This window comes from Seriola lalandi, unplaced genomic scaffold, assembly GCF_002814215.2.
Source record: "Seriola lalandi dorsalis isolate HSWRI2012SDOR001 ecotype SW California unplaced genomic scaffold, Sedor1 jcf7180002052274, whole genome shotgun sequence".
Taxonomy (NCBI): Eukaryota; Metazoa; Chordata; class Actinopteri; order Carangiformes; family Carangidae; genus Seriola; species Seriola lalandi.
Genome location: NW_019522827.1, coordinates 2952027 through 2977413, shown reverse-complemented (window position 1 = coordinate 2977413; position 25387 = coordinate 2952027). Strand labels below are relative to the sequence as shown.

Sequence of the window (25387 nt, the reverse complement as noted above, 5' to 3'; positions counted from 1 at the left end):
GTCACATCATATACTGGAACATCAGCTACTCACAGGTACACTGACAGAGCTTGGGCATTAAGTAGAAGATGATATATATTCTCTCTCTAGGCTTTTTTTTCTAGCTTTATTTTATGTCAGTCCTTGTTTTATCACAGAATCAACACTATTTTGTAAAATTAACTATCAAAGACTAGAATTTGATATATTAATTCCTCAAACTTCATTTTTTTTGTTTGATACTTTTAGTTGCATCACATAACCAAGTGGTGGAAAAGCCACCAGAATCCAAATTTGTTAAATTTCTGTTAGCAAGACTTAATTTTTAAACAAAACAAAAAAAATTCAACAACCCATGGCAACACAGTGAACAGGACTGTAGTCCAATAAAAAAAACATTTATTTAGAAACATACACTTTAAAACACCTTAGCAATGTTAAACTTTGTATTAAACTGTAAAAGCCTATGCCACTCCTGCTGTTCAGCATGATGACAACTCACAGGGTCTGACCAGGCAGCAACATCTCACCTTCCAAAACAATGAATGAATCCTAAACTCTGTTGCTCAAATTAACGATCAGTGAATACGCATCAAAGACATCGTCAGAAAACCTACAAACAACTGATAACAGTAAAGATGAGATGTTTCTTATGTGAGATCTGTTTTAAGTGCACAAAGCGCTGAGCAGCAAAATCTTACATAAGACACCTCTTGTCCTCTTTTTTTGATCGCATGCGACCACCTATGGTGTTATGAAAGGGATCTGCATAACAGACTGTGACATTGTAATTATAGTGGCTAAATGCTGTGCAATTATTCTCAAGGAAACTAATTGTTTCCAAGTTCTGCAGCAGGTAAAAGTGAAGATGTAACTGTTTTTAGCCAAAATAAAAACACATATACAGCATAGCTCTACTAATCTGCACGCTGAGGGCATCCTGAGCAGTGCCGGATTAGAATTAGCCATGCTTTGCAATTGGTCAGATCTGCAGAACCATTCAGCAGACATTCTAAAGAGCCATATGTGGGCTGACGCCACTCAGAAACACTGAGTTGGCAATTTGCATCTCGTTAAGCCTCCCACTCAGATCTCCATGTTCGCTTCCCTTATTGGATTTTGATTCAAAAAGTTCAGAGAGTCCGCACTGTCCTGGCTCGGCGTGGATAGGTACTCTAGCTCGTAGCCTCCGCTTCTGTTAGCTGGGCGGACTTCGCTTGATGTTTTTTTGTGCTCCAGGATCTGCTGCAGCTGGTGGCTGGCATACTCAGGCTTAGTGGTGAGGGGTCCTACGGGAACCTCTATACCCAGGATGTCAGTGACCATGTAGGGGCGAAGCCAGCCCACTAGAGGGGTGCTGCCGGGAGTGTAGTGGGTCTGCCTGTGGTAGAAAAGGAGACCATCCACCTGCAGCCAGAAATTCAGAATTAAACTCGTCAAAGCTTGAAGAGAAGCAAACAAAATATATTTCAGTTTGTCTTTCAGAAAATATACAGATTTTCCTCCATAAACACATCATTACATCCAGCATTCTGGAGGCAGAGCAAGGTTTTTGTAGAAAACATTTTAAGATCAAATGAACTGTTCTTACGCTGAAGCTGTACTCAGCTGCCAGGGCTTTCTGAATTGATTCTGCTGTGCAGTCTGTGCTTTGGAGGCTCACAAACCGGAACTGTTGGACCAAACAAAACCAGAGCACCATGATGTTAGTTCCCAACACAATTTGTCTTCTTGTCAAATGTGAGAAAATTCCAATGGTGAGCTCACTCTGCAAGGACTAAGCCTGATTCAGCTTCTGCTGAGCTGGGCCACACAAACACTGAAGGTTTAGAGGTGGAACTCAAAGTTCACTCCAGCACCATAATCTTCAAGATTTGTGGGCAATAATTACTTCAGTGCACAATTAGTCCCCAAGACAGTAATGAGAGTTTGTCTTTAATGTTCCTTTGTCTTATTTTCCCCCTGAGGAAGTGTAGGTTTAAGTTCAGGATTTTATTTATCCCATATAAGGAAATTAAGTGCAGCAAGGCATGAAACACAACACACACAACATTCAGAAACCCAAAGACTGAATAAACACGTCACAGTGTCTCCAACAACAGAAAACTTAGGAAGAAAAAGTGGGGCATGAAGTGGAGAGGCTCCACTCCTGTTTCTGGTACTCACAGGGTTGCGTTTGGCGATCTCTGATAGGCCGTCCGTCTCCTGGACTTTGGACTGAAGCCAGTAGAAACGGAACTCAGTCTGTTGATGAGAAAACAAGCACTGTAAACAAAAAACTCCTATTTCAAATCCTGAGCCAATGAGATTGGCAACATGGTAAAAAAGCACATCTGTGGCCCAGACTTTGCTACTTAAGCAATTAGACAAGCATTCCTGGATTGCTGGAGGATTAAGACGCCAGTCTTACCGGGCAGTCGTAGACCGGGTGGCCTCTCCAGCACATGACGTCCAGGATGTAGTATGTTCTGTCCACTTCGCTGTAAATGCAGTCCAGGATTGTGTAGTCTGCATGAGGCAAATTCAAAGACCAATTTACAGATATACAAAATTTACAGGTATAAAACTCTGACTGAAATGAAATGCTGACTTATGATATAATCTTTACTATTATTGAATTAATAAAAAGCAATACGAATATATTCCAGATATCTGCAGGGTGCATGATGTGATTTTTGATCTGTAACATTGGCTCAATTATTCTGATATTAAGATCTAAGTTCTGGTATTATTTGGTTGTGCAAATCCTTTTTAGGTCAAATTAACCAAAAGAATTTCAAAACACCAACAACAAACCCCCACCCAACACCCTGAGGATGGTGCATCAATGAACAACCAGTGCTGCGAGACTCTTTAGCTACAAAAGGATATATATATATATATATATATATATATATATATATATATATATAAAAAAAAAAACTTGTTTAAAAGTCAACAAACAACAAAAGACAAAACTGGGGGCGTCGTATAGCTCAGTTGGTTGAGCATCCGCCCCATATACAGAGGGTAAGGTTCGAGTCCTGCATCGGACAAGCCCTTTGCTGCATGTCATTCCCCCTTTCTCTGCCTCCCCATTTCCTGTCTCTCTCCACTGCTCTATCAATAAAGGCACAAAAAGCCCCCAAAAAAAATGATATTAATAGTGACAATATCAACTCTTCACTGGGTGTTTTAGTTAGATCTCTGCTTTCACTGACCCCTTAATGTCCAGATATTCCCTTTTATTTCCCCTTAAGTAGCGTTAAGAGAATATAAAAAATCTCTTAATTAAAATCACCAATCCATTAAAATGGAAATAATCTATAATAATCAACATTTTATTCAGTCAAATTTAGTACCTTAGGAAAGTTTGGGGTCTCCACTAGAATTTAAAAATAAAGTTGCATGGCATGAGTTCGTACTCTCTGTCCCACCAGCAGGTAAGTGGAGTTTAAAAGGTTAAAAAGCTTAAAAAGTAAAAAAAAAGAAAGAAAATAAAAACCTCACGAGTGAATGGGAGACAACAGAAGAATCTACTGTTGGTGAAACACTTGTGCGTGTTGCGAAAATACCCAGGCGGTCCATTTTAGTGAACCACTGCCCTCCAGAGATACAAGCGGCCCTCCTACCTTTTCCCATGGCAGAGTTGTGTCGGTTCCCACCGGGCAGCAGGGAGGGGAAACGGTTCACACAGTAGCCGCTTTTAGTGTACGCTGCAGTGGAGCCCTTCAGAAAAAAAGTCAAAAACAGAGACCCCACATGAGGGGTAAGACAACACCTGCAATTTGTTAGCTGTGGTTTTTCTATTGGTTGGCCTTATGGCCCACATCCTTACAACCTTATAAAGGCATGTGTGTAAATGTAGCCTGATGACACTATCTGACACTGGCTTTTGCGTAACGATTCAAACTTAGGTTTTTCTAAACCTCAGAATCTCATGTAAGGTCACCTTATACACAGACATGGTCAATGGGAGATTTACAACACCAATATATTGATGATTCAGATAAATCTGTACAAAAATGTTTTTAAATATATATATATATTTAAGTTAGGTGTGATATACATTATGATATGACAAATATTGGCAAAAAAAATCACTTATAAATTGATCAGTCTGATGTTCAATGACATGAAACGTGTTCGGCGAAGAAAAAACTTGTATTCGTAAAACGAAAACTGCAACAACTGTTTCTCTTTTAATTATAATTTACTTTGAATCATTAACTTAAATTATTTAAATTTAAAACAACACCGCAATATTATCACATTGTCATCCTCATCTAAAATGATCGGTTGATTACTACTCGATAACTCAACTGTTGGAGTTCGATCCCACTCAGTACTCCTGAATTATTGCCCAGCTTTAAATAAAGAGGGTCCAAAAGCCTGAGACCACTCTCTTATTCAAGTTTCATCCTTTGTATATTATTTGTATCATAATTTATGAGCATAATCTGTTTGGAGCTGCCTTTGTGCATTTAAAAATAGAGCTATACAGCAGCAGCAGCTTTAAAAGCTCAGTGTCATATTGTGTAACTCTGACAAATGACTGCCAATGCTTGCGAGCAGATGAAACGTGTCATTCAGCTCTCCTCCAGCACTGGGAACCATCTGTTGTTTCTGTTTTTCAAAGAATCTTCAGTTCTCATTTTGTAGAGAGCGCTGGGCCGTGGTGCTCCACATGTTTGTCATCAGTGGGGTCAACGTCTGATGTAAGGAACGAGGAACCGACTGACTATAGGTGCACACAGTCATTATGATACTGTAGACGGTTGCATCACAGGGTGTGGAGTGTTAGTGACACCACTGCAACAAAGGTTAGAGCACACGACAGGACAGGCACATTGTACCAGTTACCAGTAATCCATATCTAATGCTGATAAGCATTTTCAAGCCTTTCCATTACTCATGAATCATAAGACTGATACAATACAATGTAAATGAACATTGACATTAACATTTAAGACTACCCCATCACAAACGTGATGTTGCAAGAAAGTGAATGAGAAATTTCCCAAATTTCTGACTAAAGTCCATTTTTCACAATAAGTTTAGCTAATTTCACTTCTTCTTCTCTTTATGTCTTCATGATGATTTTGAAAATACTGTAGAATATATTAATACTCAATAATGGGAATGTTAGGTGGTGTTTAATCAGACTGATGGGTTTCTTATGATTCACCACAGGCCCCGGTGACTGCCACACACCGGCTTTTACTCAGCATCATCTGAATTTTGGATTTTCTGTTTCTGACAACTCATAAGATGTGACGTGTAAATACAAACTCCAGGCTCTCAGCATTTTCTGTAGATTAGGGGTTGCCAATCTTTTTTGTTTTTACATTCGTCTACTGAAACAACTCTAAAGCTCTCTCTCAAGCTCTCAGGGGTTTTCTTTTTTTTTTTTACTCATGTTAGGAAGTTGCAGTCGTACAAACATAGCACTGGCAGATCGAGAACCTACTTCAGTTCAGAATCAGTATCAGGTTGTTGTGAGCTTGACAAGGAGAGCTGAGGAATGTTGCAGAACAGACTGTGCAGAATTCAAGGAAGTTACAGCCGAACATTTTATAAAGCTTTATAATTATTACTCAGCTTTTATAGCAAAGGGTACTGGCTTTATGGCCCTAGCTTTGGGAACCATTGCTTTAGGTATTATAGCTTAACAACTGACACACAGTCTTTTGTCTAATTGTATGAGGAGGTAGAAAAGTGGTAAAATACTACACAAATTAGAAACTTTGTGTGCTGTAAAATCTGTCTCTTACCTGATCGTCTTTTATTTTCTTTCTGTTTTACAATCTAATGATATAATTCAGGTTTGAATCAGCATGGCGGTTACTTCTCTTATTTCAAACTGGATGACGAGACACAACGTGGCTCAATACGTTTAGTGTTGTCTGGCAGAAGTCGCTTTCTCTACTTCTCGTTTTCCAGTTTCCTCAACCCTTCAGTGCCAAGGCCAAACCCTTTTTCTTTTTTACATTACATTCTTGTAGTCATGTAGTTTACTTAATGGGTTTAAAACAAATATATGCCTGTGGCTATTTATGCAGCTGCATGTTTTATTTAGATAAAACTGATTCACTTAGCGACTCAGACTCAAAATTATGCAAATCTTATGATTCATACGGTGTTCGCTGTGCACCTTACATACATGAATCAACTTCTTCACAGCATTATAGTGACATCAGTTCACACTTACTGGCTTCTCTGTCACAGACTCAGGAAAATTACTCCATGCATTACCCCGTATCATGAATATTGTGTACAGTTACCCAGAAAAGGTGGCTCATCTTACTCACACCATTCTCTTCAATACCAGGAATGCAGCGTTGAATTTACAGATAACAGAAGTAACGTGCAGTAATCCCCTCAAAAGTACTGATTCGGGAAAAGCCGTGATAGTGCATTTAGATCAAAAAGAAATCAAATAGATGCTGGTTGCTGTTCTTCAAGTTAAACACATCTGGAGACTCGTAAGACTTTCGATCTGGGCTGAAAGATGACACATCAAAACCAGCAGAGATGGAAAAGACTTCAAAAGCCAATAAGAAGTGGCTCAAAGAAGCTCAGCTGTATTTGACTGACAGTTCTATATCCAGCCAGGTATCAAGGTGGCACCATAACCTGATTTTATTCTTCTTTCCTGAATTCTTGAATTCAAGGACTGCGGTAACAGATCATGTGAGACAGTGAAAGAGCAGTGACAGGTTCCTACCTTGGAGGCAACAATGAGAGATCTTTTCCCCACAGGACAGACCACCATCAGCCAATCAGTGTCCAGTTCTGATGGCACGTCCACCAGCCACTCTGACAGCATGAGCTGAGGAGGATAGGGAGGTTCGTTAACAAGCTCAGCATTTCATCTTCATCAACATTTGTATTGGAGAGTCCCAGAATTATTGGAAAAATCTGTCAGCATTAAAGAAGAGTGTGATGTATTGCAGACTGAGTCTAATGCCAGAGAACAGGGCTGTAATTCTAAAAACTAAAGCGCCCTCTGCTGGAATAAACAGAGAAGAATGCAGATTAAAAAAAGATACTTGAATAATTAGTTGACCTTCACACATGTGTAACAGTAATATATCTGGGTCATAATACGTCAAACACTGACCTGGTTTGCATAATGTTTCGGCAGCTTCCTCCTCTCAATCTCCATCCCCTCCTCGGCGTTGCCATCTTGCTGCTGTTCCCCCTCCTCCTTTTTCTCCATGTCCTCCTCCGGATCGCTGTCTGCGCCTGTCCAGTCCCCATCAGCCAGACGCCGTGCATGGTTGACGTAGTTTAACCGCTTACTTAGACGGCCAATGGAAAAAAGAAAGCTCCATCAGACACTTCGGCTGTGGCATGATTGAGCTTGAGCCTACAAGTTACTCATAACATTAAAAAATGCAATAAAACAGCAGCCTCCTGAAGCGAAATCAGTCATTCATTTGCATTTTATTTTTAAATTGGCCAATTGTGTCCAATTTGGAGAGAGTCATGTTAAACAGCTAACCAATATTGTGGCTGCAATATAACTCGTTCTAAGTAGCTGGAACCAACACAAAGCAGATGTAAATGCCACTTATCAATAGTGAGCATTCACTGATGAAAATCTGCTAATGTCGCAATGTAGAGAGCAGGAAGGTAGAAATCCATCCTCTTATTTTACACTTCAAACAAATTAATGGCAATTAAGGCAATTTAAGTACATTCCCATGTATAAACACACATACCATTTGGACTGGACAAACACTAAATAGTTTCGACATGTACCTTTTCTGCAGGTCAAGGAAGCGCCTCCGTCGCTCACTCTGCTCTAGCACACTGTACTTGCTCTTGTACTGGGCCAGCCGAGGGTGTGGGGCGGCGGTACTGTTGGGCTCCTTGGACACAGCAAAGCTGGCCGAGAGGGCTTGGGTCAGGTCATCCATGGGGACTCTAATCAGGAAAAAAAAAATTTTTGTAGGCATTTTCCCCCTTGCTCTAAGACTGACCATCCACTTCCCTGAGACTACTGAGGAAAGTTATATTGGAAGGTAATGTGGTTGACGAAATGTCACTATTTACAAGCCTCAAAAACACCATGTGCTTTCGTTCATAAACATATTTATCTCAGATGTCTTAAAATTATGATTGTTTTTTTTTTCTATCATTGGCTTGGTCTATAAAATATTAGAAAACAATACAAAATGTCTGTGATCATTTCCCAGAGCTCAAGGTGACAGCTTTGGATAGCTTCTGCAATGAATGAAAACCATATCCCAGACATAAAGACCTCGTATGCAAAAGTTGGTTGATTTTTGAAGTGAAAAGAAGTAAATTCAGCAAACAGACATTAAAGATTGAGCCTTTCTTCAAATGTTAGTGCACTGCTACCTTTTATTTCATGACATGTACAGAAGTTAATTCAGTACTTAGTAACCTGTTATTTGCCAACAGTGAAGTACAAGGGTGGAAATACGAACTAGGTACTGACTAAGACCTACTTGTAAAGTTCATGAAAGACAGAGTAACAGTACATTAACAGTTGAAGAAAGGCTGAATTTTAATGTCTGCATGCTGCAAGGGACACATTTCCTTATTCTAACTTCAAAAATCAACAATATGTAATTTGCCCTGTGGCGCTGAGACATATACATACAACTGTAATTTGCCAATCACTGTCAAAACAATACGTGCTTATCTAATCATTTGTTCCCGTCTGCACCCTAAACCAGTGGCTCCACAAATGGAGGTCAGGTACCGTAGAATACATGGACAGGATCTCACTGGGTTACTTCATATCAATGGTACATACACTCTGATGCCAGTTTATTAGGTACATCCAGCTAAAACTAATGTTGTCTGTTTCATGCATGACCATTTGGGGGATGTTGTCTGTAGAGCTGTTGAACTGCATTGGACTAAACAGAGAGATTATTTATTCTATTTAACCTACCCTCACTTATACAAATTAAATGGTGAATGAATACTGATTAACTGCAGGGATGTTGTATTAGACTGCATTAAATAAAGTATATATCTATCTGTCTATTAGTTTTTGCTAGGTGTACCTAAGTAAAGTTGCATCATTAAATTGAACATTGAACTTCAGTTTTATAACAAAATAAAACATTGACTAACATGACGTTTGTAATACGCTCAGACTACAAACGTCTTTGCAAACAGGTGGTGTAAACCTTCATCTAGTTGGGGTCTATTTGGATTCACTGACATCAATAAATCCCAGAGTATTAGTTTATTTTAGCAGCTAGCGTTAAGCTATACCTGCTAGCATGCGGTGGGCCGAGCAGTCGTTAGCAACACTGTGTGCTACCAACGCTACGTCACTGCTTTAATTTCTACCAACTACACATAATTATCAGGCCAAAATGAACCACTACAAAGGGGGTTTGGTCGGATAATAATCAGTAAGTGAGCTGTGTAGATACCTTGGACATCCAGGGAGAGGGAAGCTGAGGAGGCTGCTGCTGCTGGTGCTGCTGCTGGTGCTACTGCTGCTGCTGCTGCTGCTGCTGCTGCTGAAACGTCACGCTGTCATCTTTCCCACCGTTTCCCACCAGCGACGATTTTTTTTGTTGGCCGATCAAGAACTGCAAACTATACCGGAGTTTTACAGAACAAAGTTGTGTACATGATGGAAATATTTTTGAATATGGTTAGATCTTTATCCACTTGAGTAAAGTTATTTGCAATAAGTAATCAGACAATCAGTGGTCTAGCACATAAATCAGGGCCCCATACATAAAGCTATAGTGGTTAACAGTCTGCCTGAAATCACTGTGTGGCAAGTTTGCCATGAATTCAGAATTTTACTTAGTAAAAAAGAATTTGCAATAAAATTTACTTAATGTATCAAAAATAAAAGTACTCATTATGCTTGTCCATACTATTGGATACTATAAGAAGTTAGTCTGAAAAGTAACTGGAACTGTTAAATAGATGTAGTGGAGTAAAAACTACAATATTTCCCTCTGAAATTTGGGGAGTGGAAGTAAAATGGAGCAAAAAAAGAAAATAAAGTACAAAATTGTACTTATGTAGTGAACATTTACTTGTCACCAGCGCATACTTACATTTCATCTAATTCTCTGTTTATGTTCGTCTTTGTTTGTTTTATCTTATTATCCTGTAACTGCACTCTGAACTACTTTCATATGAAATGGTGCTACAGTATACAAATTTCATTTCATGTTGAATATGATCATATTATGGCTATTTTAGGGAACATCTGTGGAGAATGTTAACCAAGTATAAGCTATTAAAGCGGTTTATTATATTGGAGGCTTCCACTAAAGAAATCACAGTTTGATTTACTGATAATTTGATGCAACTCCTACTTCTGCTATATGACCATGTTGATAATAGTTGTCATTATTATCATTATCATTACCATTAATATCATCCTCTCTATCTACTTAATGGTCAGCATCATCATCATCATCATTTGAAGCCTTATTATAGAAAGTGTCTCTTGGATGTTGAAGGCAGTGTTGTGGGTGATACTGCGTTTCTCCTGTTGGGGGCGGTGTTGAGCCAGTTCCTCCTCCGTCGAGGACTATAAAGGAGCTGATGAAAAAAAGGCGAACTTGCCTTCAATTGTCCAAGCCTCACGTCATGGAAAGAGTTACTTTGTTGCAGCGCGCACAGGAATAAACCTCAAGAAATAACACTGGCCCGTGATGTGTGTTGATGCTCAGTAGGAGCCGATTGTTTGGTCGCTGCCTCTGCTTTTCATTACGTTTAAAGAGTCGAGTGAAGATGCGCAGGAACCTGTTTACAAGGAAAACGCAGCAAGTTTGATTCTGAGGGAATGCGGAGCAGGCTCAAAATGCACAGGGATACCATTACTCATCCCTCTGTTTTTCTCCGCGCCGGGCCACTTTGTCTTGGAAATATTTGCATCAAGGATCTTTTGGAGGCTCCGTTATGAGAAACAAGTGTCCCAAGAGCGAACATCGCCAAGTTGCAGTCCAGTTTTTGAGGATTAAAACCACCGACGGTGTTTACGGAGGAGCTCTTTGAAGAAACCAGCTTTGTTTTTGAACCTGTTGAGTTTGTGATGCGAAATGAGGTAGAGACTCTCTCTGTTGTAAGGGAGTAAGTGTGTTGTAGAGCATCTATAGCTTAAAGTTATTGTTAGATTTCCAAGCATAATAGATAATAAGACAATAGAGCCAAAGCCTCAATGGGCTGAGGATGCTAGTGGTCAGAGTAGGTATATTTTAGACTGAGTTTCGGCGGATAGAACTAATAGTGTTACACAACTGTTTACTTTTGCTGTGTTTCTTAAGTATCAGATCATTAAATTTACATAGGCCATCTTGTGCTGTTGCACACCTGATCCAAAAGCTGCCATGTAATTTGAGATGAGTTTTAATATTACAGTGAGCTTGTGTCAGATGTTTCCCAGCATGCATCAAGACAGTAGCATCAATATAATATAGGCACTATGTGCATGTAGAATCAGCTGGTTTAGGACTTCCCACTGGAGTATCAAGATGTCAGTGAAAGCCAAAGCCATCTACACTTTTCTAAGTGAAAACAAAGAAGAGATCAGCATCCAGGAGAATGAGGAACTGGTTATCTTTGATGAGAACTCAGTGGACGGCTGGTTTCAGGGGGAGAACAGCCGGGGAGAGAGGGGTCTCTTCCCAGCGTCATATGTGGAAATTATTCGCACTCGCTCAAACTCTAATGTGACTGACTGCTCCATCAGCCCGGCAGGCTCTTTAGAAAAGGACTCCTCCTATTTCCCCTCATACCCAATCACCCCTCCCCATTTGCAGCAACCATATGATGACGATGAAGACGATGACTGGGACGACTGGGATGACAGGTCCACAGTGGTGGATGATTCTGACCACGCTAGGAGCCCGGGAGCCAATGGACATGCCCATCAGAGCCCATTATCCAACAACCCCAATGTGCACTACCGGCCCAAACCGCACATGGAGAGACAGGACAGCATCTCCAGCTCCAGGAAGGGCAGTATGGTGGGCAGGAACTTGAATCGATTTTCTAGCTTTGTCCGCTCAGGGGTGGAAGCATTTGTTCTGGGCGATGTACCCATGATGGCGAAAATAGCTGAGTCGTACACCATCGACATGGGTCCCTTGGGACCCCGGTGGAAGGAGAACCCACAGCCTTTCTCCTGCTCCATTGAAGACCCCACAAAACAGACAAAGTTCAAGGGCATCAAGACCTACATTTCATACCGGGTCACGCCGAGCCACACAGGACGTCCTGTCTACAGGCGCTACAAACACTTTGACTGGCTGTACAACCGCTTACTGCACAAGTTCACTGTGATCTCCGTGCCTCACCTGCCTGAGAAGCAGGCTACGGGGCGATTTGAGGAAGACTTCATCGAGAAGCGTAAGAGACGACTGATACTGTGGATGAACCACATGACCAGTCACCCAGTCCTCTCCCAGTACGAAGGCTTTGAGCACTTTCTGATGTGCGCTGACGACAAGCAGTGGAAACTGGGAAAGAGGCGGGCGGAGAAAGACGAGATGGTGGGCGCCCATTTCATGCTGACACTCCAGATCCCTAACGAGCACCAGGACCTTCAGGATGTAGAGGAGCGGGTCGACTCCTTCAAGGCCTTTGCTAAAAAAATGGATGACAGCGTGATGCAGCTCACACATGTTGCCTCAGAGCTGGTGCGTAAACACCTGGGTGGGTTCAGGAAGGAGTTCCAGCGGCTGGGAAATGCCTTCCAGTCTATCAGCCAGGCGTTCATGCTGGACCCTCCGCACAGCTCGGACGCCCTCAACAACGCCATCTCCCATACAGGCCGCACCTACGAGAACATTGGAGAGATGTTTGCAGAGCAACCTAAGTATGACCTCTTCCAAATGCTGGACAAGCTGTCGCTCTACCAAGGCCTGCTCGCCAACTTCCCCGACATCATTCATCTACAGAAAGGTAATGAGCTCTTCTACGAGTCGTTTTGATGTGCGAGAGGTTTCTCTGATGTCCTTATACAGTTTAACTCCATTTCCAGGAAATGGATAAATGTAATAATAGTAAAAGAAAACCCATAATTACCACAGGTGCTTGGATGCATCCTCAGCCTCCCATCAATTTTTCATTCCCGCATCGGCTTTCCATTTAAAATTACAAAATGATAGCTTAGTTTTCGCAGCCATCTGGCCATAGTGGGCTTTTCATGTCACACCAATTGAATTTATCAGAGGATATGTCTGTCTTGAAGCGAGAAGGCTCTTCGAGGGTTTAGCAGATTATCATTGAACCTAAACATTCAGACACAACCACCAATAACAACTTTGTAACAAGTGTGATTGTGTATCTGCTTGTTGTGCATCCAACAATTAAGAGAAGCAGCTACTACATTGGGAAACTGAAAAAGCTTCAGTGATAGTGAAAAATAACTTGCTAATGGGTGCAGACTAAGCATGTTTTGTTTCTCAATCTGGGCTATTTATTTTGCCATGGATGATAGATGAGGTCAGGTTTTGCCTCAAGCAATGTCCTGCTCCTTTCTTCACACACACACACACAAACACATACACACACTCACACACACACACACACACACACACACACACACACACACACACACACACACACACACACACACCATTTTACACACCAAAATAAAACATAGTGTGAGTATGTTTTTTGTGTCAGTCTGAATATTTCGGTTAGAGTGTTTGCCTGCAGCATCTGAGTTCATTTGCGCCACCGCCTTGACTCCCAACCACCCTGACACACACACACACACACACTACCACATTCTCTCACTTTAAGAAATACCTTCAAACATGTGTGAGGGGAAGGTAGAGAATTGACATCATTTATGTATCTCTTCCCTGGTGTTAACCCTATACTGATCATATTATAAATTACAAATCATTGAAGCCATAGGTACATAATGTACTCCAATAGATAATCAGACCACTGTAATATTGATAAGATATTCAGTGTCCCTTAACAACATGCGTACAGTCCAAACTAAACCGTATGTATCAAGGAGCTTAGGTCTCACATTTTCATTGCACACGCTCTTATATTACTGATATTATACAAAGTGTGTTTTCTTAGACTGTCATTAGTAACTATTAACCTGACTAGTGATATAACAATATCGCCATTAATCTCACGTTTAGAATTGTGCGTTTTTGTTGTGGAGGTTCACCTTAGATTCCTTTGGTCTCTGTTCAAAATTTGATGAGACCAAGCGGCACAAGCTTTGTTGTGGTGGAATAATACAGCCAGCAGCCATGATTTGACAAGGACACCTGAGTATCATCGGCAGGGAGTGGTGTATGGACTGGGCAATCGGAATAAGTGGCATGTTATCAGGTTGCCTTAGCTATTGTGACCTTGGTCTTCCACAGTAGTTTGGTTTATTCTGTAGGTACAAACTGTAACTAAATATTTTGAGGCAATGAATCAATGGTAAATTGGAAGTTCAGCTTTTAGTAAACGTACAGTATCATAGTAGGATGTGACGTTGTAATCCTTGAAATTTCTGCTCCTTTTTATTGAGTTTGGTGACATCCGTGGTGCTGAACATTCCTGTAGTCTTTTAATCTGGCGGTTGTCTGAGACAACTTGTTAACTTGTTTAAATCATTATCCCTATTGTTTTGGTTGTGTGGCTAAGAAATACAAATGCCAATTACCCATTTTGTTATTCATGTGTGTGTGAAGTCATTAAATTTTCTCATACCTGCTGCCAGAAAGGTAAGATACATCTCCTCGTTTCCACCCAGCAGACTGTAGTTGTTCAGAGCAGCAGATCAAAGTTTCTGTGAAATAATAAAAAGTTCACTAATCACTATTTTTACATGAACTGACATAAGAATGTGAAAGGCACATTCATTATTTTGAAAATGCCACACATCATTACTGTCACCAGGTCATACAGGTCACTCTGGGCCCTGCAGTCACCACCACTTTTCTTCCTTTAAACCTTTCAGACCTCACATGTATACATACGTGGAAAAATAGAGCCACCGTTACTTTGCAAGAAGTGATTCAGCCTGTTTGCAATTATCAGTGGTCACATTTGTGAATGACAGCATAAATGTCATGCTCAACATTCACTGCTTACAGTATATTGGTGAGAACGTCTTGTGCACATGCACCACCACTCTCCTGTATTAGCATAATGGTGCTTAATCATTAACATAGTTGACCTGAAATCATAAAGCACGCTGTTATGTTGTAACGGGAACATTCCTGATTTGAATACTCGGCCACAGTCGTGTTTTTTACGGCTGATTTTCATAAAGCACATCGTGACGTATTAGTTCTGCTCACTCAGGTCTACAACTCGAGCGTTATCTGCTGTTAACCTTGTTACATTTTTGACCAACACAGCTATCAAACAAGTATCCATATCAGCTGATTGGAGTTAGTTCAGGAGGAAGGAAAGGGCTGCGACCAACCATGAGTAATGCTGCTGGTAGATGTTGTTATCTTCTTTAAGCAGCTGGTGCTCATTATCGCAGAGTTCATTTGTGATACAGTTCAGCTAGTTACATTTAGGTACTCCACCCAGGAATAAATGAGATAAACAAAGCCATCTGAATGATATTAATGGGTCAGTCCACCCATATCATTAAATATGAAGATTATTGATGAAACCCAGTGGTGTCAGGTCACGTGGATAGTTTCAGTTTCATGCAGAGCTTTTGAGATATCCGCCTCAGAAAATTGAATATTTAAATGCTTGGCACAGCACAGAGAAAAATCCACTCACCTTCATTATACTGGGATGACTGAGGGGAATATCTTAAATCTTTGGCACAAGAAGTCAAAATATTTGCTTGGCTACATAGTTATGAGTCAAGAGTTATTGTGTGGTGCAGTGACTCTTACAAGTATAAAGTTCAACAGCCAAGCTTATGGAGGCTCATGTTAGCTAATGTTAGTAAACGCAAGCTGGATATTGCTTTGATGGAACTGATATTAATGAGTCAGTTTTCTGGCTTTATGACTCTTCTCTATTGTGCTAATGTTATACTATGTATGTGTCATCATTTACCTTTATCCTGTAAGTTTTACTTGTAGTAACAATGGCCACTGTCTATCAGAAAGGTACTTAAAGGGAACATTATCAAAACTCGGATAAAATGAAAAAAGGGAAAACACACAGGTATTTCAACGTGTTTTTGCGATCATGTTTGGCAAAAATGCTAATAACAGATTACAGAGGGATTATCTGTAACATCAAATAGTATTTGTTGAATAACCTTAATTATTTTATGGCAAATTCTGTCCACATACTTTTGTACATACAACAAAGACTGTTTTTGTTTTTGCAGCTTAGCTTAGCTTAACTATACTCTGTTCTTGGACTTGGAAAAGTAGGACTATGTATCTGTTTTGATTACAAGTTGGCAACTGACAACATTCTTTTGTTGTTTTTGTGATTCTGACTGAAATGCGTCTTTAGTAATGCGGATAGAAAGTTGTATTACTGAAAGTTGGCATCAAATTACAGGTCATTTGCAGTCTTGTTTACTTATTCTTTAATTAGATTGTTCCTTATTTAAAGGAGCTATTTGTAAGTTTTGCTATTGCTACATTTAGCGTTAGCTAATTACTGTTAGCATTAACAGCTGTTTGCTTACCAGTCTAGAAGAATCGCCACGAGTTCAGCATCAAACTTCATTCCTTTATTCTCATAGAGCTGTCTCCAGAAGTGGAAAGCAATTCTAGTGGTAACTCTTGTCTCTCACTTCTATTGGAGTTAGCATGCTAACCAGCTAACCCCAACCTGTCTTGTCACTTTCAGATAGCGACTCACTGTAGCCTCCAATCCGCCCTGCAGTAATAGCGCTGCTCAGAGGGAGTATTATAACCTTTTGCATTAAAAAGACTGGTGAGAAGTAAAGGAACAATTCAACATTTTAGGAAATATATTTATTTACTTTCTTGCTGAGAGTTAGATGAGATGATCAATAACACTTTCATGTCTATAAGGTAAATATGAACCAGCAGCTAAGAGACGGTTAGTTTAGCTTAGCATAAAGACTGGAAGCCGGGGAAAACAACTAGTCTTTGTCCAAGGGCAACAAAATCTGCCTACCAGCACCTCTAACGCTCAGTAATTATCACATTAAACGTTGTTTATTTAAACCCTAAAAAATGAAGTGTATGAATGATAACATGATATGTTCTGTGCCAAACAGTTTATATGTTTTGCTGTACAAGAGAAGGTTGCGCAGCAGTGTTTTTGTTCAGACAGAATCCGTTTCCCTCTGCTGAGTCTTCCCTGCCGGTCCAGATAACTCCCCTTGATGTGTCTTGTGTTCTGCTGAACCAGATACAGCTGTGGCAACACTCAGAACACACAGAACTGAGGTCAACCTTTTCCGGTGCGCTCCTCCTCCTCTTCATCTCCTCATTGCTTTTTTCCTGTCTAACTTTCCCCTTCACTGAGGTCTATAGACGCTGTTTTTAACAGTGATCCTGGTGAGCATGTGATCTGCAGGAATGTTAACTGTCTTTGAGATGCTGTGGTGGGCAGCTAGTGACTGCATGTGGCCTTGATGAAATGGCTTTAGGGAGGAGAAGGTTTTGGGTAATGTCAAGAAAAATGTCAGGGTGTGCTCCTTAAATCCTTTCGCCCCATTTTCTCTCTTTTGGCTTTAACTCAACAGATATTCTTTATTGGTCTCTGCTGTTTCTCAATCTGCAAATCAGTCTGTCACTAAGGCTTCACCTCTGCTTTGTTACAGGCTCTTCACGTCTGTCTGCTTCCTTTCATCTTTTTCCCTCCTGTTTCCCCCCAAAGACATCCCTATCAGAATTGTCTGTCTGGGCTGCTGCCCTGGTTTCAATAACAGAGAAAGTAAATCTAGTCTGGTCCAGAGGGTTGGACTCCAAACAGTGCATTGCAGTGCTTTGAACCTCTGCCAAAACTAATACCATAGTTGGACCTTGATCTCGTTTGAATACAATTGAAAGTCTTGATCTGAAGGGTTAACTATGTTGCACTGTGATCGAATAAAGGTGCTCTGGGGCTTTTGTTTGAAAGGCAGGTGTGAGCACTGCCAGCTACAACCGCGCTGCCTGTTACAATTACTTGTTTGTTGGTAATCCTGGTCTCTGAAACTTACTGCGCAGTCCCCTGTTCAATCAATAGTGCTTATTTTGAATTACTTTAGTTACTCGTTAAAGGAGCCATCCTGGTCTTGTATCAATATGGACTTAAATAGCAAGTGTGAAAGTAAGGATTCATTGACAACAACTGTAACTGCTATGGTAGATTTTGTACCTGGAAACAGCTGATGCACTAATCTGAGACCAAACCACCTCTCGAAGTTTTGCATAATGACATGACATGGGAACACAATACAGTGAAACTGACCCGCCCCATGGTGTCAGTCTGATCTGGTCTGATCACTTTTTAAAGATGAAATCTGAGGCGTTGGCTCTGCACGAAGTCTGGACCTGCATCCACTGTGGCCCCAGATGACATGCTGAGGAAAGCAAGGCAACAGTGATTGTTAGATTATTGTGGACAAACCAAAACAATGTTGAATTTGTCCATTAAAATGAAAAGGCCACTCTGGAATAAATGCAGTTTAAAATCCTGAACTTTAAGGTTACAAATGAAAATTTATGAGAAATGATCTGTGGTAATCCGTGGAGCATTTTTCTTAAATAAAATGCACCAGGCTGAAGCTGTTTTTGTCTCTTATTTGGCTGGCTATCAAAAGTGCAGTGCTTGTCTTTATGCCCCTTTAGCTGTTGCTGATAGTGGGATAAAACCTGTGATCCAGATCAGAGCGGAGCATTATTCGGTTTGAGAATGAGCTTGCTCCCTTGGGACGCCTCCAGCACGCCAGCCAGACTTTTAATCTGGACAAGAGGTTAGTTGTCCTCCATATGGCAGCACATTACAAAACCACATGTAGGCTCTATCAGCTTGAAGGAGAAGATGTTTTGTTGCCAGTTCTGAGGAAACACTTGATGCCAAATGCCCCCTTCATCTGCACCAATAACAGGGAGTTTTGTTGTATTTTTGTGTTTTGTCTGAACAGTTTTTCAATACTATGTATTTATTTATTTTCCAAGAGCTGGCCGGGAGCACATGGCGTGTTTATATGATCTGACAAACATGGTACAGATTAACATTCCATACACGGGTTACAACACACGAGAAAATACCACATTGTCAGCAGGTACACAAGCTGCGATCTGTGGAACCAGGCTAATGAAAGCCTGCTCTGGGTTTCAGGAGTGTGCAGTGGCCCAGTTATGGCTCCTTTTCAGTGTTGATTGTATGTTATTTTGTTGGCTATGGTCCCCTCAGCTGACTGACGGTGGTGACTTTGGAGAGCAAATGTTTGCTCACTCATAAATCTTGACAAAGACTCGGCCCTCATCTTCACGCACACTGTCTATCCACATGCTTCTGCATTCCTGTCTGTGTTGGCCTGGTGCACTGCTGTTTCACACTGAAGGAGATCACAGATGTCTCGAAGAGCTCGGTTTTTTACCACCGTCGCCTCCGTCCTCCTCTCGAAAAAACCAAAACACCTTTTTTTGGCATTAGACTGAAAAAGTAATAAAGAAAGAGAGGACGCTAAAAAACATTATGAAATCAGTTTCATAGCTACTCCACATGATTGTTTTTTAATATTCTGTCCCACTTGTGTGTAAAAGAAATTAGACACCTTTCACCTTTCAGTGCACGATGCAGTTTAATACAACACTGCCAAACTACTGTGACCTTAATTACAAGTTAAGTTGAACACCTCTCTGTCATTGTGTCAACAAAAACTGAGCCATGTAGTTCACAAAGATTCTGTAACACTTGAGTATTGAGGATAGCGTACTGGCCCAGCTGATCTCTCACATACTGTATTAGTCTGTAGCTATGAAGGCCCTGTCCTCATTCATTTCAGTGAGACTACTGCATTGGCACACTGATCAACAACATTGTCAAGGTGCCAGTGTTAGCCAAAGGTTCAACTAGTGTCCCTTGGCCAACTCTAAATTAGCTTAGCCAAGTTGAACTTTGCCAATCAAGCGTGAGAAGGGGCACTGGTAGATTACTTTGTAACATGACTACTATTTGTTATCGAGACAGGGGATGAAAAGATTGTCAATGTGAAAACTTCAGATTTTTTAAAAATCCTTTCTCAATGTTTTTGTGTCTGATAATCCTTTAAACTCCTGGATCTGTAGACTTCCTGGACTGTATTTCATCCCCTCACCAATACATGTGGCAACACCAACACCACCCTTTTTGTAAATCTACACTATTGTAAGTAAGTTATAATAAGTTTTTCATATTAACAATAGATTAAATAAATATGTGTTATGTGCAAAGGGTCACTTGTTGTGACCGTAACGACTTTGTAAAGTAATGTTATTTTAGATGTGCTTTCAGCTTGCTCCGCTGTTCCCAGCTGCAACAATGCAAAACGCACTGAATGCAGCATAAATGTATTGCTATTTTTAGCAGCCTAAAAGCCAGTCTGAAAGTATGACAGGGCTGCTCAATAGTTTGTACTTTCACCCCACAGCTGGAGCAGACCAGACCAGCGGGGGGTTTTCTGTGAGTCGTTTGAATGATCTTCCTCTGTCTGCGTGGGCTTCCTCCTTTGCACTGTCCAAAGAAATGCAGGCTAGGATAACTGGAAACCTTGAATTGCTTGTATGTGTCCGTCTATATGCTCTTCTCCTGTGATAGAATTTAATGGATGCACAGCTTGTTTGCTTGACTCTCCAAGTGCTGGCATTTTCCATGAAGGACTGGAAAATAGAAGTAATTGCCATGAAAATTTGTTCATGTTTTGATCAGTTCATTCTTTGGCACCACTTTCACCAGTTACCTCACAGATGAATTGTTGTTTTGGCTCCTTTGGTTCCTACCTCCAGTGCAGCTAATGTAGTGCAAAACTAAAACTTCACCGTCTTTGTTTCTCTGTCTCTCCCTGACAGAAATAAAGATTTAACTGTCAGAAGGCCTCTGGGTGTTCACCAGTTGTAGTTGCTGTCATGGCAACACTGACGTGAGCCTTGTGGTTGGCGTGGGGATGTCATCCGCCAGAGGAGAGCATTGTTTACAGCACAGTCTCTAGTCTTATTGTGTCATGTTGTTGTGTGAGCATCACTAAGCAATCGCAGAAGTTAGGATGATGGAAAATCCAAGTATTTAATTTGGTAAGATTTGTCAGTTGAGGTTGGATTTGAATTCAGTTGTGTCAAAGGCAACTCTGATTTAAACTCTGATTTATCACAGGAACATCCTCCACTTTTTAAAAAAATGTTGTGCTGCCTCCTCAGGCCATTGCAACACTTCCGATTAGACAAATGTTACAAGGCAAAAACTGATGAAATAATAACAAAAGAGCTGTCACTATTATATAACACTGCTATTAATGTAATGTTTGACACAGAACAGAAAGCCTTGACCTGAAGGAATTTCAGCACATCACAACTCACAACTCTCACAAAGTGAGACAAGAGTCTTACTAAAGTCATACTAATAAGCTACACAAAGGATTATATTTATTTTTTTTGCTTTGTGTGATGACATAACTGATTTTTTAAATGTCTGAACTTTTGCCAGAGTTTGAAAAAGCCAACTCAAATCTCATAATAAAAGCTGATCATTTTGTTCCAAATGTCAGCTCGAAATTCCAAATATTTTCATCCATATCTGGTCCAATATTTGATTTAACTGTGACAACACCCTTTTTTTTATATAAATGCAGGAAACCTGAGCTGAAAGGAGATGAAATAAAATCATTGCAAGATAAACACAGGGCTATTACGAGTGATAATGAATTACACATCCCTTCAAGATCAGTGTTCTTGCATATTCCCGCTGATAAACAAATACATCATGAAGGCAACGTGTCTGACACGAGTGTGGATTTATAACACCATCTGTGTAAATGCGAAGTATATAATGGTTTTAGATTAGATTCTTTACACGCATAAAAAAAAAAGAACATCTGTTGAACATCTCTTTGCATGGCTTCAATTAAGAGATTCAATTTGAGGTTTGGAGCTATTGCGAGCTTTATGTCTTATTTCTGTTGCAGTCAGGGTCAAAAATGTAGTGGATGAGCGCGAGGGAGGATGGAGCGTGCAGAGGAAGTTGCCTGATCACAGATTGAACATTTCTGGTAACTAATTCCCCATGCAGCCTAGAAGAGGGTGGTTCTGTTTTGAACATTCCTCATCCCTGAAGTCATTAAAAATAAAAGAGTAAAAATGATCCTTGAAGATAAATGGACAAAGGATATTTGAGATGGCAAAAATTGCCTGTGAGCACATTCCAGGTCAGGACATAGACTTCAGCTGTGTCTCTATCTGTGTATCTGATTGGCTGCTGTAAACACTATTACTGTTAGCTTACTCAGCAGTGGAGGTTTTTTATGTTTGTGTATCCTTAAGGCTTTTAAGGCCCACTTTAAACACTGGCAGATATTGCAAAGTCCCTTTGACCCTGTCATGCATTCTTGCAAGCTGTGTCTCAGTTTTTCTTTCTCTTCTCTTCTCTTCTGTCGAAAGCTTCCCTCTCGTTCTCTGCTGCACGCTTTTCCCCTTTCCTTTCCACACCTCCTCTGGTTCTCTCCACACCTCTATTAAGCTTAAATGTCACTACCTAGATCTGTCTTTTCATTGTAGACCAAAGGCAAATCAATTCATTTAAATGGAATCACCTCAATTAGTGGTTTCGCTGGCAGGGAAGAAGTAAATAAAGTAAAGTTCAAAATATCAAAGTTCTCCAAAGTTTGACACGCAAAATTTGTGGTGTCTTTAGTGCTGTTCTTTGAGGGAACAAGAACCCGGAGAGTCCAAAATGGAGGAAGCTATAGTAGCTTATTAGCTGTGTTGCTCCATCCACTTTTGTTTGTCAAAGTATGAACTCCTTGACAAACGAGGAATGATTTGATGACAGTTAATTTGTCTTTTAAATGAACGGTGAGCGTATCTCGTCCCATTAGCGAGTGAGCTCACTAGCCTAACTGATAATGCTAGTTAGCAAGCTAGTTGATGTGGAATGCTTTCCCCCTTTTCATTAACTCTATTGCATGAAATGATACATGGTACAGTCATGAGAGAATGAGAATAAAATGTCAGGGGGTGTAAACGGCTCAATACAAAGCATATAGACTAGTGCTAGCATGTTTCTGACTTGCTAGCTCGTTCACCAACTGCTGCTAAGATGTGTTGATTCATTTTTGCTTGCCATTTTGAGTTTTTTGGTGCGACTGGGCCTGAAGACCTCAGTGAAGGAAACATCCTTTCTAACTTATGATGCAGTATTTTAAGAGTGGTTTTTTTTTTGTTTGTTTTTGTTTTTTGTATTTTGCTGTTTTCATTCACATTTTTGAGAGATCAACAAAAAACAAATATCTCATCGGTTCACTGCGGTGCTTGACACAGACGTCAGACACACTCACTCACACACTCACACACTTACACACTCACAGCTTTCTACCAATGGCCAGTGTTTTGTGGTGACAAGCTCTGTTTGTCCTCAGTGGGAGAATGTTTCTGTTTACTAGTCTGTCCGATGTGAATAACACCCACTAATCTTCCTCAGTCACGCCATTTCCTCCTGTGTTTGAATTCCCAGGTTTATTTTACAGTACACTGATGAGTCATTCTGATTACACAAATTCAGAAAGGAATATTACACAAAGTTTTCTTGTCAAAGTAATAAACCATTAAACTAGTTTAAGGTTTCCAGACAGTATTTTTACTTAGACTGTATTCTTGTATTGTAATGCACATGAGTAATGGCTGTTTGAGTAAGTTGGTTCACCAAACCATGGCACGTTTATCTTGGATTTGAAAATGTCATCCTATAACCTGCCAAATATTTTCCCCTTTTACTTTGCAAGAGAGAAATTTCGCCCCGTTCCAAGTCTTGAAGGAAAAATGGGGGTGTTTTGTGGTTGCACGGCAGCAGTGAAGTCATTACATATTAGTGGCTATGCTTTCACATATTAGCCCAACACTGTTTCACTCCTCAAACTCAATCACCTCGAGACGACTGTGAAACAATAAGCAATCGTTTGCTTAATTACAGATTTTATTCAACTTGAACTCTAAAGGGAAAAATTTGAAAGACAATATCTTGATTTGTAATGATGGGGTCAATTTATTTTATTCCAAATAGCAGTTACCTAATGTCTTTGTTTTGGAAATCATTATAGCCAGGAGAAGTTAAAAGGCTAATTACTTACTAATTACACAACCGTGGTCTTTAATACTATAAGAGCCAAGTAAATGTGCTTGTTTTCTTCTGGCCCAGTGTATACCCAGTTCCATGACCCGTTTCTGACCCATATACAGCATGATTGTCAGATGCTACTTCCGCATCTAGCCCTATTCTGGTGCACATACACAAAATCTTCCAGCTGTCAGCCAGTAACAGCCTGAATCTGACCAGATGTGGAAGTATATGGGCCAGACTCGAGCTGAGGACCCAGGCATATGTTGGGCCAGAAGTTTCATTTTGCCATCTCATGGCCTAAAGACACTTGTTACAGTACGATCTCATGACAAACAGCTAAGACTAGCAGTTCAGTTCATCTTCCTATCAGCCCATGTTATTTTGATCGATTACATACACATTGTAGGGGTCAACAGAGGTATACAAACTAGCCTCAACTAAAAAGTCTCAACTCCACTCCATTTTAGGATCAAGAGGAGTGATTAAATAAACTGTGACTGGAAACTACAGCCCCAGATGAGAATGAATTAAAATTAGACACACTTGTCCTAAAACTGCTGTGTGCTAATTATTGGACCTTAAAAGAATCTGCAGTCTGCGGAGAAAAATAAGGCTGGATTTACTTAAAAGGGACTCAGACATTAACACTGCATACATCAATCTAAGTACATGAAGGAGCACGTACTGTAAACAAAGTATCAGGAGGGACTTCCGTTCGACTTCCAAACAAACAGAGAATATACAGTATGTTGTGTTAGAGAAGAAGTGCTGCACATCCTGAATTTGTCCTGCGGTGACCTCTGGCTCAGGGAGGTCTGTGGGAATGGGGAATTTAGCAGATGCCGTTTAGCAGAGTTCATTCTCCCAGAGGGCTGCGGTCATAGTCAATCTTGACCGTCCTCATTCTTTTTCTCTCTGTCTCATACTCACACATACTGTATGAACTAGGCGGAGTATCTGCAGGTCTTGAAAAGTCAACAAGAAAAACTGAAATCAGCTCCTTCAAAATAAAAGGCCTTGGAAGGTATTAAAAAGTGTTAAATTTAATTCTGTATGCGATTGCAGGCTGGTGGGAAATGTTACACACATATAAACTGAAAGTGGGATGGTTGCAACAGTGGACTGTGTTCACAGGAGGCTGTTAAATCCTTGTTGGAGGAGTTTCAGACCTATGGTAACACTGTCATTACTGCAAGGGAGCTCACTGCCTTCGAATGGGCAAGTGCTGATTTAAGCAAAA

The 25387-nt window shown here is 40.5% G+C and overlaps 2 protein-coding genes across 2 annotated transcripts in view; one reads left to right on the top strand and one right to left on the bottom strand.

Moving 5' to 3' along the window:
- Positions 1 to 361: 361 nt before the first annotated feature.
- On the bottom strand, positions 362 to 9509 carry snupn (snurportin 1). Its single transcript, XM_023400275.2, has 9 exons — positions 9384 to 9509; positions 7726 to 7890; positions 7082 to 7262; positions 6686 to 6790; positions 3591 to 3687; positions 2390 to 2487; positions 2146 to 2223; positions 1571 to 1651; positions 362 to 1386 (listed from the first exon to the last, which is right to left on the bottom strand). Exons 2-9 carry the CDS (start codon positions 7881 to 7883, stop codon positions 1066 to 1068), a joined length of 1119 nt encoding a protein of 372 aa, XP_023256043.1. The 5' UTR covers positions 7884 to 7890; positions 9384 to 9509; the 3' UTR covers positions 362 to 1065.
- Positions 9510 to 10548: 1039 nt separating this feature from the next.
- Positions 10549 to 25387, top strand: part of snx33 (sorting nexin 33) — a 20029-nt gene continuing 5190 nt past the window's right edge. The window contains exon 1 of the mRNA XM_023400274.2: positions 10549 to 12885. Within this exon, the coding sequence (XP_023256042.1) occupies positions 11454 to 12885 (1432 nt within the window). The 5' untranslated portion in view covers positions 10549 to 11453. The remainder of the gene's footprint in view (positions 12886 to 25387) is intronic.